This window comes from Plasmodium falciparum, assembly GCF_000002765.6.
Source record: "Plasmodium falciparum 3D7 genome assembly, chromosome: 7".
NCBI classification, from domain to species: domain Eukaryota; phylum Apicomplexa; class Aconoidasida; order Haemosporida; family Plasmodiidae; genus Plasmodium; species Plasmodium falciparum.
This window is the reverse complement of record NC_004328.3, coordinates 318873-336803: the sequence shown is the minus strand read 5'-3', so window position 1 is coordinate 336803 and position 17931 is coordinate 318873. Positions and strand designations below refer to the sequence as shown.

At 17.9% G+C, this 17931-nt stretch overlaps 3 protein-coding genes and 4 non-coding genes across 7 annotated transcripts; 3 read left to right on the top strand and 4 right to left on the bottom strand.

Annotated features, from left to right (window-relative positions):
• Positions 1-478: 478 nt before the first annotated feature.
• PF3D7_0707200 (conserved Plasmodium protein, unknown function) lies at positions 479-6868 on the top strand (the record flags this gene model as incomplete). The annotated part of the gene is made up of 1 exon (XM_002808720.1): positions 479-6868. One exon carries the CDS (start codon positions 479-481, stop codon positions 6866-6868), a length of 6390 nt encoding a protein of 2129 aa, XP_002808766.1.
• An 851-nt stretch (positions 6869-7719) lies between these two features.
• On the top strand, positions 7720-7792 carry PF3D7_0707100. Its single transcript has one exon. It is a non-coding gene; the product is annotated as a tRNA-Lys (tRNA).
• Positions 7793-8866: 1074 nt separating this feature from the next.
• PF3D7_0707000 lies at positions 8867-8939 on the bottom strand. The gene has a single exon. It is a non-coding gene; the product is annotated as a tRNA-Lys (tRNA).
• Positions 8940-10006: 1067 nt separating this feature from the next.
• PF3D7_0706900 lies at positions 10007-10078 on the top strand. Its single transcript has one exon. It is a non-coding gene; the product is annotated as a tRNA-His (tRNA).
• A 581-nt stretch (positions 10079-10659) lies between these two features.
• On the bottom strand, positions 10660-10732 carry PF3D7_0706800. Its single transcript has one exon. It is a non-coding gene; the product is annotated as a tRNA-Thr (tRNA).
• A 543-nt stretch (positions 10733-11275) lies between these two features.
• Positions 11276-13897, bottom strand: PF3D7_0706700 (DNA mismatch repair protein MSH2, putative; the record flags this gene model as incomplete). Its single annotated transcript, XM_002808719.1, has 1 exon — positions 11276-13897. The coding sequence occupies one exon, from the start codon at positions 13895-13897 to the stop codon at positions 11276-11278; it is 2622 nt and encodes an 873-aa protein (XP_002808765.1).
• A 625-nt stretch (positions 13898-14522) lies between these two features.
• On the bottom strand, positions 14523-16556 carry PF3D7_0706600 (conserved Plasmodium protein, unknown function; the record flags this gene model as incomplete). Its single annotated transcript, XM_002808718.1, has 1 exon — positions 14523-16556. The coding sequence occupies one exon, from the start codon at positions 16554-16556 to the stop codon at positions 14523-14525; it is 2034 nt and encodes a 677-aa protein (XP_002808764.1).
• Positions 16557-17931: the final 1375 nt, after the last annotated feature.

Here is a 17931-nt window from a genome sequence, read left to right as displayed (position 1 = left end):
ATCAATCTTTTTTAAAAAATATAAAAAATGAACAAGCTTGTTTTTATTATATATTTTACAAATATATAAAACACATGAAAGAAAATGTTTTACAAAAAAGAAAAAAATATAATAAATATAAAATAAAATAAAATAAAACAAAATAAAGAGACCGTACAATTTTGTCACACATAAAATACTTATGTATTTTATAAACCTTGTTTTTTTTTTTTTTTTTTTTTTTTTTCCCATGCTTTTAAAACATAATTTTTAACCTTTGTGAATTAATAGGTAATTCCTGTTTCTTTTTTTTTGTCAATTCTGGTTTATATTAAAAATAAAATGAAATGAAAACATATATATGTATATATATATATATATATATATATTTATATATATTTATATATATTTATATATGTATGTTTTTGTTTACCAAGTATAAATATATTAAGAGAGAAATTTCACCTTTTTAATTATTCATTTTGTTTGTTTCCTCTTCATGGCTTACCACTTGTTCAAAAAATTACAAAAGGTTAGCAGCAAAGAGAATAAACAAAAGAACGAAAAGAAAAATGATGATATTGATGAATGGATAAAATATTTGAATGAAAATAGTAAAAAAGAAAAATTGTTGGAGGAACGCGATAGTGATACAAGCAAGGATGATAAAAATAGTAGTTATATTAATGAATATGTAGAATATTTGAATAAAGTTTTAAAATATACAGAATGTATAAAAAATAAAAAAGATATCGAAGAGAATAGGAATGAAACTAATAAAGATGATATATATGGTATGAATAATGAAGATGAACACACAAAAATTAAAATAAATATGAATATAAATATGAATGATGATATTGATAAAGGTTGTAGTTATAATGTTAATAATAAATCGCCATATATTAAAAAAATTTGTAAAATATTATATATTATTGAAATATATAACAATTTTAAAAATGATTCAAATAAATGTGATATATGTATTAAAAATAATGTGTTTGTTATATTTGAAGATATATTTTTAAATAGTTTAGAGATATTAAATAAATTATTATCTTTAAATAAAGATATGTTTTTAAAAAAAAATATAAAAATAGATTGTAATCAATTAAAAGAGTATATAAATAATATTAATATATTACTTACTGAAACAAATAATGGAGAATTATTTTTTTCTCTTTTTTTCTTAGAAGCCGAGAATTCTAGTTCCATATTTTTAATATATGAAATAATATTAATTCTTCAGAAAATATATATATATGATAATATTAATTTTTATTTATATGTACATAACAATATTATATATTCAAATAATGTAAATTCATCTTATTATTATAATATCTATTCATTGAAGTGTTTACAAATATTGTATCATGATTATTATAAAGATAAGACACAAATTTATGATGAAGACTTGAATATATATGCTACAAAATTATATCACGAATATTTAATATTATTAAATAATATAAAGAAGAATAAAATAATGTACCTTGAATATATATCCATCTTTTTTAATGAAAATCCTAATATGAATGAGGATCTTTTAAATGATAACATAAAAAATAAAAATGACCTTCATGAAGAACAATATGTATACAAAACTAAAACAAAAAGTTATTATATAATTAATAATAATAATAATAATAATAATAATGATTTTTTTTCTATACAGGCAAATAAATCCTTTAGTTCTAAGTTATTTATTTCAGAAGACAATAAAGAACCTCAAAGGATATTGAGAAAATTGAATTGTATAAAAAAATGGAATAACAACATGATGATATATTTTGATACATTATGTGATCCTTCATCACAGGAGGATTTAAATATTTATACATATTTGGATGATATAGAAAATAGAAAGGAAGAAGTGGATAAGAATAAAATCATGAGAAATCAAAATAGTGATCATAATGATGATTGTATTAAAGCATTAAATAAATGTAATTATAAAATACATAATTCTAATGTATCCGAACATGAAGGAGGATCATCCAATATGGATATGACACATGAGAAAGAGACTAAAAAGGATAATGATAAATTATATTATTCATCTTATAGTAGTAATGAAGATAATAAAAACGAGACATCTACTAATTACTTTAGTAGTGATATGTCAAATTCATTTGTTTCTATAGATCAGGAATCTTATTATTATAATGAAGAAAATTCAAAAAGAATGATAAATAAAAGGAAAAAAGAAAATATGAAATATATAGAAGAAGATAATTTATATTTATTAATAATACGAAAAAAGAAAATAGATAATATTAGAAATAATATACATAAATTGGTATTAAATAAAAGTAATTTCATAGATAAATTATTGTCCATAGTTAATTGTAATCAGGATGCTTATCTCATTAATGAGATTTTGTTATTATTTTTATTATTTTCAGAAAATTCTACTGAAATTAAAAATATAATAACATATGGACGAATCATAGAAACCGTGATGAAGATGATTAAAGAGGAACATACATGTCTTTTTGAAAAATCTAAAGAGTTGTATTTTTTAATAAATGACATAAATCTAAACATGTATGATAAGGAAAAAACAAAAATTTTTAATTACACGGGTTATATGGAACATATGAGAAAATATCAAGATGGAATAGAAATACAAAATATTGATACAAATATTGGAGGTATGGATAATTATAGTAATTATTATCTTAAAAAGGATGTGTTCAAAAGTTTGGAGGTGTCGAATAAAAATAATAATATTGATAATATATTATGTAGAAAAGAGTGTGATGAAAGATTAAAAGAGGCTAAACAAATTGATAACGAAAAAGGGGGGGAAAAAAAAAAAGTAGATACATATAACATACATAATGATAATAATATATATAATAATACATATTATTATAATAATATTATAAATACCTTTCTTGAAGAAATACAAAATACAAATAAAAAAGACAAAGAAATGGAATTATATTTAGATAATATTTCAATAAATATAGATATAAAAAGTAGTTTGTTACTTTTAAAAGATTTAATTATTAGCAGTGAATTTGGTTTAAAATATATATACGAATTAAATATGTTAGAAGATTTTATACTTATTATTATTAATTTATATAATATTATTTTATATATATATAAAAATGATCTGTATAAATATTACCATAATACATTATATTTTATCAATATATTCTTAGAAATTTTTTATATGTTATCTCATTATGAAAATAAAAATAAAGACCAAATCGGTTTAAAGAAATTGTTACCTCTAATAAAAAATTTACAATTTTGTGAAAACTCTTTTTTTTTTCTATTTAAATTTATATATATATATATGTATAAAATTATCAAAAATGTAAATATATATAATTCTTCTGAAAATATAAGGAATTTTAAAAATCATAAAGGATATGTGGATGCAGATCATTATTCCAATTTTAAAAAAAATAACGCCCATAAAAAATGTCATGATGATAAAAAAAATAGTGATGATGGTAAAAAAATTAGTGATGATAAAAAAATTAGTGATGATAAAAAAATTAGTGATGATAAAAAAATTAGTGATGATAAAAAAATTAGTGATGATAAAAAAATTAGTGATGATAAAAAAATTAGTGATGATAAAAAAATTAGTGATGATAAAAAAATTAGTGACGATAAAAAAATTAGTGACGATAAAAAAATTAGTGACGATAAAAAAATTAGTGACGATAAAAAAATTAGTGATGATAAAAAAATTAGTGATGATAAACAAAATAATGAGTATAATAATAAATGTCTTGATAAGAATGATCACAAAATTTTTCTTCTTTGTAATAATAATAGTTTATCAAGTTTGTGTGCACAAGATGAAAATGACAAAGTATTAAACATTTTTATAAACCAACATTTTATACATTTTTTTAATATTTTATGTAGATTTTTATATTACGATGAAGAATGGTGTATTCATTTTTTATTTAATAATTATAATAAAGGTTCCAAAAAAAGTATTGATATACATAGTGAAGAAAATATTTTTATTGAGGCTAGTTTTAAAATTCAGAATTATTTTTTTCTAGAGGATATATTAACTTATTATTTAAACAATTTAAAAGAAGTAAAATATATAGATATGTTATTGATACTATTATTTTATTGTAAAAATTATGTTATTCAAAAAAATATTTATGAATTTTTTATTTGTTTATGTGAAAAGTATACCATTTTATCGACTTATCTGAATACACTATTTTTTGTTGATCACACCATATTTTATTATTTTATTAATTATATTATGGAGAGTATAAGAACGTCTTTTCTGAGGATAAAAGATAAAATGATTCGAAAGGAAAAAAAGAAAAATAATATTATAAAAAAATATGATAATGAAGATAACACAAATAAAGGAAAGTCTAACGATTCGTATACAGTATTAAATTCATGTAATAATAATAATAATAATAATAATTATATTAATGAGAATATTATATATGATCATAATAATATATCCTTCTGCTTTTTTGTTAATTATATGAACGACCTAGAGTTTTTAATAAAAATTTTAAATATAATAAATGTATATATAAATGACAAAGATGAAAAGAATGAAATAATAGCTGATAATAATGATATGGCAAACATCGATTTAAATTTTGAAGAAATTATTTATTATAATAGTATATATATAAATAGGTTGAAAGGAAAAGATATGTATGGTTATTTAAAAAAATTAAATAATAATTTAATGAGAAATATTTTAATATTAAGAATAAATAATATTTTATATAAATATAATAATCATCCTATTGATGATGAATATATATATGGATCATTGAAATATCTATTATATTTTTTATCTAACAAATTAATATGTAAAAAAAAAATAAAATGTCTTATATGTGTATATATTAGTATACTTATTATATATTATTTAAGAAATGAAGAAATAAAAATTATGTTAATACAATATATTATACAGAATCATTTATTCAATGTTTTATATAATTTATTAAATTATTATTGTACATATAAATTTAGTAAAAAATATTCCTTCCTTTCTTCGTTAGTAAAAAATAAGGATTTACATATAAATATTAAAAATGTATTAGATATAAAAAGAAATAAATATATCTTCTATTATTCCAATGAAAAAGCACTTTATTTTATACACTATATTTATACAAATTTTATACATCACTCATTTTTAACAAACGTTTTTGAACAAAAAGGAAACTTTTTTTTATATAACCCTGAATTAAATAATAGGTCAGGTTTAAGAAATGTTGAGGAAACAAACAAAAAAAAAAAAAATAAAAAAAAAAATAAAAATAAAAAAATAAAAAATAAAAAAAATATAAATATAAATATAATACAAAATAAAAAAAACATAAATGTAATACAAAATAAAAATGAAGATAAAAAAAATCAATATCTATTAAATTATAAGGATAAAAACTATGATTATATATATAACAAACATTTTCACAATAATAATGATATATTTACTTTAGATGAACATAAATCCTTTTATGATAATGATTTTAAAGGGGAATCGAATTTTATGCTTGCACAAAATAAAGAAATATCAAATGATAGACATTATAATTTATATTCCGCGCCTTCCAAAAAGAATGGAAAAAAAAATAAGAAAAATAAATTAATAAAAGATATAAATGAAGATTTATGCTATTTACGAAAAAAACTAGACAATCAAGAAATAGAACATATACAAGAAAAGGTTTATTTAAATAAAATCATTGAAAAAAAGAATGATATCATAAACAATATTTTATATACATATGTATTATTAAAAGAAAAGAATGAAAAAACAGAGGAAGAAAATGTGCACTTGAAAAATGCATTATTATTAAAAGAAAAAGAAAATGATATTATTTTAAACAAAAATATAGATACTATTAAAAATGATTACATAAATTTATTAAAAATTTTGGAGAAAACGAAAAATGAAAAGGACAAAATCAATACACAATTAGATAATTACACTGATTTGTTAATATATTTATATGATAATATTAAAGAATGCAGATTGTATATGCAAAATATTGAAAATATTACTTTCTTTAAAAATAAAAATGAAAAGTATAATCAAGAAAAATATTTCAATATACAAGAGAAGACTGATCAATCAATAGAACATTCAATTAAACCGGTTCATAAGGATGAAATAAATAATGTCATCCATGTGGTGAATCCGATGGATAAGATGAGTGTAGATAATAAAAGTATAAATATAGTAAATGAAATATGTGATAATATTAATAAGGAAAATGAAATGAATGAAAAAAAAAATAATATGGATGAAATTTATTACCCTGATAAAAATTACAATTATAATGAAAAAAGGGAACCATTGGATAATTTAATGTATAATCAAATGAATAGAAATGGATTGTATCAAAAAGGTGAAGAAATATATGAACAGTCATGTAATGAGAAAAATACGCAGCCATATAATGAGACAAATAAGGAGCCATATAATGAGAAAAATACGCAGCCATATAATGAGAAAAATACGCAGCCATATAATGAGACAAATACGCAGCCATATAATGAGACAAATAAGGAGCCATATAATCATACAATTGAACAAACATACACTCAACAACATGAACATTCATATAATCATACAATTGGACAGTCTTATAGTCAACAATATGAACATCCATATAATCAAACAAATGGACAATCATACCCTCAACAACATGAACATCCATATAATCAACCATATAATGAAATGTACGTACAGCCTTATGACACTTCAAATTATCAATCATATAATCAAATGTATGGGCAATATTATGATAATACAAATTTTGAAACATATAATCAGATGTATAATCAACATTATGATAATGCAAATTATCAAACGTATAATCAAATAGATGACAATAAGAATAATCCAAACTAAAAATATAAAATGTATTATGTTTATATATAAATAAAATTGAATATTTTTAATATCTATATAAAAAAAAAAAAAAAATTATAAAAAGGGTATACAACAATGATACGTGTATGGAATTTTTATAATACCACGATAAAATGATATGTCAACAAAATATAATCAATATAATATATTATTATAAAAAAATAAAATAATAATAATAATAATAAATATGTGTATAAATAAATAAACATATATATATATATATATATATATATATATATATTTATATATATATATATATATATATTTATATATATATATTCTTATTATAAAATTCTTTATAAATGCGTAAATTAAATAATTTATACTTATCATATATATATTATTTATTTTTCCTTATCTTCCTTTTTTTTTTTTTTTTTTATTTTTATTTTTTATTTTTTTTTTTTTTTTTGTCACATTTTAAACTATATATGATATTTATAAATAATTAAAAATATTTAATATTTTAAAAATAAAGTATATTTTTTTCAAAAAGAGAAAAAAAAAAAAAAAAAAAAAAAAAAAACCTAATAAGCGAAATTAAATATATTATATTAAAAAATTAAAGTAAACATATAAATATAATAAATACAATTATATATTATGAATTATATATAAAATGAGAAATATATATATATATTATATACATATATATATATATATATATATAATATATATATATTTCTCATTTTATATTTTTTTTTTTAAGGTAATGTTTAATTCTTTATTTATATATAACAATATATTTATTCATATTGTTTAAAAAAATTATATATATTTTCAGAAAAAAAATTCTCATATCATTTTTATATAAAGTACCAACATTAACTGCCTCTTTAGCTCAGTTGGTAGAGCGCCAGACTTTTAATCTGGTGGTCAGGGGTTCGAGTCCCCTAGGAGGCTTAAATTAAAAACTAAGAAGTATTTGTTTTTATAAAAATGCTTATTAAAATTTTTTTTATAAGCATATAAAATTTAAAAATCATTTAAACTTATTTATATATGAGAAAATTAAAATATTTGAACAAATATATTATATATATATATATATATATATATATATACAGAAGAATACATTTTTCATTTTGCTCTTCATTTTTTTTTTCCTTTTTTTCTTTGGGTATCATTTACATTATTAATAATGATTTATCGTGATTTCATAATTTAATAAACACATATTGATTAAAATTTTATTTGATTATATAATGTATACTCGTTTTATAATAGAAAAAAATACTGTATTAATATAATAAAGAAATGATATATTTAAATGTACACATGAAATATAATATTATTTATATTATATAAATTATTACATCATATAATAATAATATCATATTAATTATATATTGTTTCATTATAATAAAAAAAAATTAAAAAAAAAAAAATATAAAAAAAGTACACAAAAAGTACAAAAATTATAATGATACTTTGGCATATATATCTTATTTTTCAATTCCATAATATTTGTTCCATAACGCTTTTTAATATTTTCCAAAAGGAAAAAAAAAAAAAAAAAAAAAAATACCTTTTTATAAATATATATATAATATAAAATAATATATGTTATATATTATATAGATAAATACATTTATAAGGAATTAAAGAAAGAAAAACAAAAAAGAAAAAAAAAACATTAGGTATCTATTTTAATTATGAATTTAATATTACAAGGATATATGTTACAATGATATAATCACTTAATATAGTATTAATAATAATTGTTTTATATAAGAATTTATCATTATTAAATTAAAATTGAAAAGAATTGAAGTTTAAAAATTTGTTCCCAATGTAAAAATATTTTCTTATTTTAAAACAATATTATTATATATCATAAATATTATATATTTTAATATATATATATTTTTAATATATATACATATTTCCATATATTATTAAAATTTTTTAATATATTTTAAATAATTTCATTTCATTAATATATTATATTTATTTTATTTCCTCATTAAAATTTTCAGCTGCCTAGGGGGCTCGAACCCCTGACCACCAGATTAAGAGTCTGGCGCTCTACCGACTGAGCTAAGGCAGCAATAATTTTTTTATTAATATTATTTATTACTAGAAGAAATAAAAGAAATTAAATTCCATAAAATTCATATTAAAATTATATATATATGTATATATTTATTAAATTAAATAATTTTATAGTTTTATCTTTCTCTATATTTATAAAACAAGTGTATTTGTAGATATACTTATAAAAAAAAAAAATATATATATATATATATATATATTTATATAAGTATATGATCATCGGTTTAAAATACAAGTTCAACATGGATAAATAGATTTTGAAATAGTAGATTTTTATAAATATTAAACATAAATCGAATAATTTCTTGTTCAAAATAAGTAGAATAGAAAAATTATTTATAATAAATAAAACTACGCATAATTATTACGTTCGTAAATTAAAAAAGAAAGAACTTTTTTGCTTTATGTATATATATATAAATTATTGTAAAAGCGAAGAAGATTTATAAATTATATGATGTATATTTTTTTTTTGAAGGGCTAAAAATGAAAAATTACATTGTAAAAATAAACTATAAAAAATATATTTATATTATGGTAATATTAAAATATTTATAGATAAATTACATTTTTAATTAAGAGTATATATAATATAAATATGTATATAATATATAGAAAATAATATGAATTTGTAAAAAAAAAAAAAAAAAAAATTAAAACGACGATAAAATGACAATGTGATAATATTTTTAAAAAAATAATAAATTATTAACAAAATATACATATTAATATTAATTTTAAATTTATTGTTAATTAAAAAAAAAAAAAGAAATACCAAATTAATTTTATATAAATAATAAATATATATATATATATATATATATATTTATAATATATGTATAATATATATATATTATTTATTTATTTATTAGTGAATTAATATATATGTAATATTACAAATATGTATTTATTATAAAAGAAAAAATAATCATAAGCTATAATATTATTCATACAAAAGAATAATATTTTATATATATGTACAAAAGAAAATACGTATTTTTTTTTTTTTTTTTCCTTAATATTTATATGAATATAATAAAAGTCAAAAAGAGTATTCTTAATGTCCAAATCGTCTAGTGGTTAGGACTCCACGCTGTGGACGTGGCAACGTAGGTTCGAATCCTGCTTTGGACATAAATTTTTTGAATATTTTTTAAAAAAATTTTTTAATTTTTTATTTAAAAATTATTTATTACATTTTTATAATGTAAAGAAATATAAATAATATATATTTTGAAATTAATTTTTTAAATAAATTATTTAATAATCCATATAATTAAATAAGTATATTTATATATATATATATATATATATATATATTACTATATATTTATATATATACATATATTTTACTAATTATATACAGTATTATAAAAAAAATATTTATATTATAATTTGTCTTTAAATATTGTGAATAAATACAATTTTATTATTATATATATAAAATAAGTATGGTAAAGTTATTATATATAATTTTTTTTTGCCCTTATTAAAAAAAAAAATAAATGAATATATATAATATATATATATATATATTATAAATATGATAGGAAAATATTACAAATTGTTCATTTGTATATATTTTTTTTTCTTCTTTCATAAATGATAATTTATTTTATATTTTTTTATAAATCATTAATTTTTATAAATATAAAAATGAATTTTATTTTAAGAATAATAATTTTTTTTGTAAAATTAAAATTTTTAAAATTTTAAGCCTACAACCGGAGTCGAACCGATGACCTTCCGCTTACTAGGCGGATGCTCTACCAACTAAGCTATGCAGGCATAACGATATTTATTCATATGTATAGTATAAATATTATATATATAAAAATATATATGTAATATATATTATATTTAAATTTATTTTTTTTTTAAATAATTAGTAATATTATAAATATTTATATAATAATTTTTAATATTTATAAAATTTTTAAATTTTCTTATGTGCACGAAAATTTTTTTTTTTTTTTTCAGAAAAATAAGTAGCATTTTGCAATTATTTGATAAATATAAATAATATATATATATATATATATATATTTATTTATTTATATATTACGAAAGGTTTAATAAAAAATTAATAAATAAATATATGTAAAATTTTATATATGTTTATTAAACAAATATTATTTCATTTCATTTTATTTTATTTTATTTCATTTCATTTTATTTTATTTTATTTCATTTCATTTTATTTTATTTTATTTCATTTCATTTTAATTTTTTTTTTTTTTTTTTTTTTTTTTTTTTTTTAAACATATATATATATATAAACGGAATATATTATTATATAACAATATTTATATATCATATTAGTACTTTGCTTTATATTTCATTGAATATATTTTTGAGTTCATGTTTATATTTTTTGAATGCTGTTAAGAATTCTTGTTCATGTGTGACGTTAAATATCTCTTTTAAATAAGATATGGATTTATTATAATTAGATGTATGGTTTGTGTCATTTTGTTGATTAGTTTGAGTTAGTAATTTTTTTTTAAAATAGTGTCTATTTTCAACCGATTCTAATTCTTTTGATTTTTGGAAAGCTTTATGAATAACAGATTTTGGTAATTGTGCTATTTGAGCAACATATACTCCATAACTTTTATCAGCATAACCCTTTTTAATTTCATATAAGAAGGAGATTTTTTTTTTTTCTGTATCAATTTTGGCTCCTACATGATTATTGATTACTCCTTTATATTCATCTTCTAAGTTTGACATTTCATGAAAATGTGTAGCAAATAAGCAAAAACATTTTATAGTATTTAGGATATAATGTGCAACGGACCAGCTGATACCAAAACCTTCATATGTTGATGTACCTCTTCCTAATTCATCTATAATGATTAATGAATTTTGATCTGCGTTTTTAATAATGGCTGCGATTTCGATCATTTCTGAAAAGAATGTAGAAATTCCTTTTAATTGTATATCGGATGATCCGACTCGACACATAATTTGTGTAAAGATGGGTATTTTTGCATAAGTACAAGGAACAAAACATCCTATATGTGCCATAACACATATAAGAGCTATTTGTCTGATGTATGTACTTTTTCCTCCCATATTTGGGCCTGTAATAATATTTAATCGTGTAATATCTTTATTCATATAAACATCATTGGGTATAAAATTATTTATTAATAATAAATTCGATTCAACTAATGGATGACGAGAATTTTTCATATGTAATATATGTCCATTCTCTTCAATTTCTGGTCTTACATATGTTGATATACTAGAACAACATATAAATCCAAAGGAACAAAAAATATCAATATCAGATATTATTTTTGATAATATTATTATAGGTTCCCAATATGAACATGCTACTTGTATTGCTTTATGAGCTAAACTTTCTTGTGCTATATTATATTGATTTAATATATGTTCGTATTGTCTACATAAATTTTTTAATTTGTTTGTATGAAATAATATTTCATTTTTATTCATTCTTACTTGTATATATATATTTTTTCTTTCTTGTATATAATTTATATCTTTTTTTACAGCTCTAAATAGAAATATATTTATATTACATTCGACTAATTTTATATCTTCTTTAATATTATTATTATTATAATTATTATTTGAATTATTTATTGTTCCTCCTATTAATTTAGATGTTGTTGCTTTTTTTTTTATTTTTTCTTTTCCTTTTAAATATTGTATATCCTCCTCTACCTCGAGTCTATGTTCTTTTATTAAATTATATATATTATCTTTTTGTGTAGCTAATAAATCCAGATCATCATCAAATGTCCTAGATATTAAATAGTTATTTTGCTTTTCTATTTCTTCAAAATCGATGGTTAATTCGATAAGCTTTAAATAAGGTTCTAGTTTTATAAGACACTCACCTAAAGGTTTCAATATTTTTTTATTTAGGGTATCCTGGTTTGTACCTTTATAATCATTTAATAGGTAATATATTTTTTTGGATACAACAATGGTGTCATATAATTTAACCAGATCTTCTAAATTACACGAATGTTTGCTTTTGAAGATTATATTGTAATTCTTTTTTTTCATTATCATAGTATTATTATTATTATGATCATATATATTATCATTATTATTACTACCCTTTATATTATCCTTAGTATCATTAAGATAACTACTAGTAGTTTTAAATTTTTTTATTATTATTTGTAAATCACATACCTTTCTTAAATAATCCGATTGAATTATAGATCTAATAACACTTTCTTCTTTAAATATTTCTACCATATCTAATCTCTCATTTATTTTCTTTTCATCCCTTATCGGGTGTATTATCCAATTTAATAATTTCCGTTGTCCAATTTTTGTTTTACATTTGTTTAGAAATTTATAAAGTGTTAATGTGTTAGCAGATGATGAATTTATTTTCGTTGTATTTTTGTTACTACCATAATCTATATGTATATCATCATATATATTTAGAGCAACCATAGCAGCTTTGTCTAACTTAAGATATTTATTAATATGATAATTTTTTAAAATACATTTATTTATAGAACCGTTATCATTTAATAAATCTAAATGTTTCACTATACTACATAAACATTTACAAGCTAATTGTAGATCTGTTAAAAAATGAACACATTGTTTTATGTCACTTCCTTTTAATAATTTCATAAGATCATTTTCTATCGAACACGATTCATAGTATATTTTTGGTAGCTCCTTAGATTTTATATCGCATAAATTTAATATTAAATTAATTCTTTTTTCATCTATTTTCTCATTATGTGATAAATATAGACAACTACTAGGTCTCGTTTGTAATAAAATGGATTCTAAAACAGTAAAATGTTCATTTTCTATATATTCGCATAAAGAAAATTCGTTACTATATATGTCGTATATGCATATACCTACATATCGAATATTGTTTCTCACATCTAAATTGAAACTTATAACTCGGCTTTTGTCTTCACATTCATCAGTACATGACATATTGAATTTTTAATACGGACTCTTCAAGCATTAAATGGTAACATAAATGTATAAATATAAAAAAAAATATATATATATATATATATATATATATTGTTATATTTATCTCTGCTTATATATTCATTTATTAAATCTTTCTATGCCTTTATGTACTATTGCCAATTTATATATAATATTTTCAAAAAAAATATTAAGTTTGTATACATGTGTTTTTATCATATATTATACCATATAATAGTATATATATATAAAAAAAAAAAAAAAAAACATCTATATGCATTTTTAATATTATGTAAATATAAATTTTCAAAATAAAGTATTTTATTTTCCAAACATGATATATTAGATATAAAAATGAAATAAAATCACAAAAAAAAGAAAAAAAAAAAATATATTATTTGTCTAAATTTTATTATTTATTTATTTTTTTTTTTTTTTCACATTCCGAGCATAGTTGAGTTCATAAAAAATAAAATAATATAATATATAAAAAGAAAAAAAAATAATAATATAATAACTTATGCACATCTGTATAATATTTATCAATTTCAATGTAGAATTCTCTCTTTTTTTTTTTTTTTTTTTTTTTTTTCTTCCTATCAAAATCAATAGAAATATTATCCTACTATGTTTTCCTTTTATATATCAATATGTCTATTGTAAAAAATATAGGGATGCCTTTATCCACACTATTTGAACATATATATGTAGGATACCGTTTTGTGATATATTCATTTAAATTGTAAAATACATCTTTTTCGATTTCAGACTTTTTGTACTTTTTTATACAACAATTATCTATATAGTAATTCATTTGATTGTATAATAATTTTAGATATGACAAATTTATGAAATAAAATATATTATTATTTTTTGAACATAATGAATATATGAATAATTTGACATTTTTATTTATTAAATAATAGGACAGATGTTGATGACCATTCTTTTTTGATTGATCAGAATGGTTATATTTATTTAGTGTATTATTTATAGCATTACCATTTTGTGTTTTTATTCTTTTTTCTTTTATATGAATTTTATTATGGTTTATATAATAATCTGAAAATTTTTGATATTTCTTATCATTAGATATAAGAACATTTGTTTGTATAAAAGGAATTATAATTGTATTTATAATATATATAAGAAGTAAGCACTTTTTAATAAAAGATGCATTTTTCAAATACGTGTCTTCTATTGAATTTATTAAAATAAATCCTTGGTCCTTTGATAAAATCTCCTTTGTGTAATTATTATATGTAGGATATGAATTAAAGAATAAATTATGTAAATTTGGAAATAAAGAAAATAAATCTAAACAAAGATATAAGCATAAAATGACAGATGATGTTGTATTATTATTTCTTTTAACATTTCTGTAAGAATAAGATGAAGAAAGGTAGTTAATAAAACTAGTAATCATATTATCTATATTTATATTTATATATTTTATATGATAACTATTATCGTCATTATAATCATCCTTATTATCATCATTATAATCATCATTATTATGTAGGATATATTCATTTTCATTTTTTTTTTCAACAATATTATGATTAATATTTGGTACCTTAAAATTTGCAAAATTTATATCATTCTTCAATTTACAGATATATAAAGAGATGATATAAAAATAAGTACATAAAAATGATTCATAATAAAAATATAAATTACATTTTGATAAATAAAACATTAATTCGATAATGTTATGTATTTTTATATATTCTATAGTTCTATTATAAATTAAGAATCTTATTTCTTTAAAGTCATACATTGTGCTAATGTTGGAGGTTATTAAATTATGTATACATTTTTGTGTTTGTTTTTTTAGGGAGAACAGGATATAATTGTTATATAAATATTTGTTTAAGAAGATAAATGGATATATATGATTTATACTAAGACATTTATATAATTTTATAAATATATTCATACTATCCCTGTTTACCATATTATTCTCTATATAATGGTCTGATTTATGGCATCCTTTCATAAAAATATATTGTGATATATGAATATCATTTAATTGGTTATAATAAATATATAAATTTTTTAACTTAATATGTATCCCATGTGTTTTATTAATTTTGTTTATTTTGTTTATTTTGTTTATTTGGTTTATTTGTTTTGTTTTGTTTATTGTGTTTTTTTCTCCTTCTTCTTTATGATTCTTGCAAAAAAGTTCTTCAACGACATTAGGATAACAAAGTCTAAGAGAACATAATAATAACATGTTATAAATAAAATGGTAATATTCTGTTTGAAAAAAATACTTATATTTATATATATTACAATTATATATATAATCTAAGATAAATTCATTTTTTAAATTTAAAATAATATTAATTGGTGTATTATTAATATATCTACATATATAGGTAAGTAATCTGGTATTATATATATAAGAAGAATTTTTATTTTGTAAATAATATAATTTTAAACAATGATTTATAGAAAGATATTTAACATATTTACTAAATAAAAAATTGTAATAGGATGCACATTTATAAAATTCATTTTTATGTTTTATTTTAATTAGTTTATCAATTAAAATGCTTACAATGATTTCTTTATTTTTTTGTTTTTCTACATTTATTTTTCTTTTGGTAGATTCAAGAAAAAGGTAGTTGACATTTTTTAGGATGATTTTCATTTTTTCATTTTTTCATTTTTTCATTTTTTCTTTTACTTTTTTTTTACTTATACTTTTTTTTTTACTTATACTTTTTTTTTTTTTTTTTCCTTCTTCTTCTACATAAACTATTTTATAACATTATATTAGAACATATATAAATGAAGTATATTATGTATGAGTATACATATATATATGTGTACGTTTTTGTGTGTATATGTTTTTTTTTATTGATATCATTACATTTTTTATTTGTTTTCCTTATATTTTTCTACATATACAAAAGTATGTATTTTTAACTTTATATGTTTATTGAAGACCCAGTAATAAAAGCACGCTCGAACAAAATCAATAAACCAATCATCATCGTTTTGTAAAGAATGAAAAAGGTAAAAGTTCTGAACTTTTTGTGGATACAATAAATATAGGTATATCTTTTTATTTTTATAAAAAGAGTAATTATAAATAGAGACTATTTAAATATTTTATAGAAACGTTAAATGATAAAAAATAATAAAAATAAAAAAGGTAAAATTATAAGAATTAAAGAAATATTATTATTAAATAAATATAAATGAATGAACATATAATAAATGAATACATATATATATATAATATTGTATTATTTTATTTTATTTTTTAAACTTTAAATGGTATAGAAAGGAATAAATGATCTATATTTAATTTTATTTCTTTAAACCTATATAAAATTTAAATAACCATAATTTTTTTTTTTTTTTTTTTTTTTTTTTTGTTAATGTATATAACACCTGACTATTTTATTATATATATATTATATATATATATATATATTTATTTATTTACATAATTATAATTTAAATTTAACAGTGTTGTAAAAATCTTTTTTTTTTTTTTTTTTTTTTTTATATTTATTTAAAATTTTAAGAGAGTTCTAGGTAATTCGTTATAAATGATTAATGTAGAAAATTGGAAAGATTTAAGTCTTTATATAATTAAGAGTAAAGGATATATGTGACATATATATATATATATATGTATATATATATATATATATATATATGTTGTATATTTATTACATTTTTCTTTTTCTTAATGTATTTTTAAAACAAGTATCTGTTAGTACAATTCCAAATGAGATAAAGAAAAAAAAAAAAAAAAAACAATTGACATGTGTATACATATAAAATATACAAATTTTTTTTTTTTTTTTTTTTTTTTTTTTTTTGGTTAATGTCAAAATTTTATATGAGAACTTAATATGTGAAATGATAATGTATAAATACGTATGACAGAGAGAAAAAAAAAAAGAAGAAGAAATTATAGAACTCTGAAAATTCTCATTATATTATTTTACATTATTTTATTTTTTTACTTATATATTACAGAAACTTTTTTATATGTAGATTTAGTATGT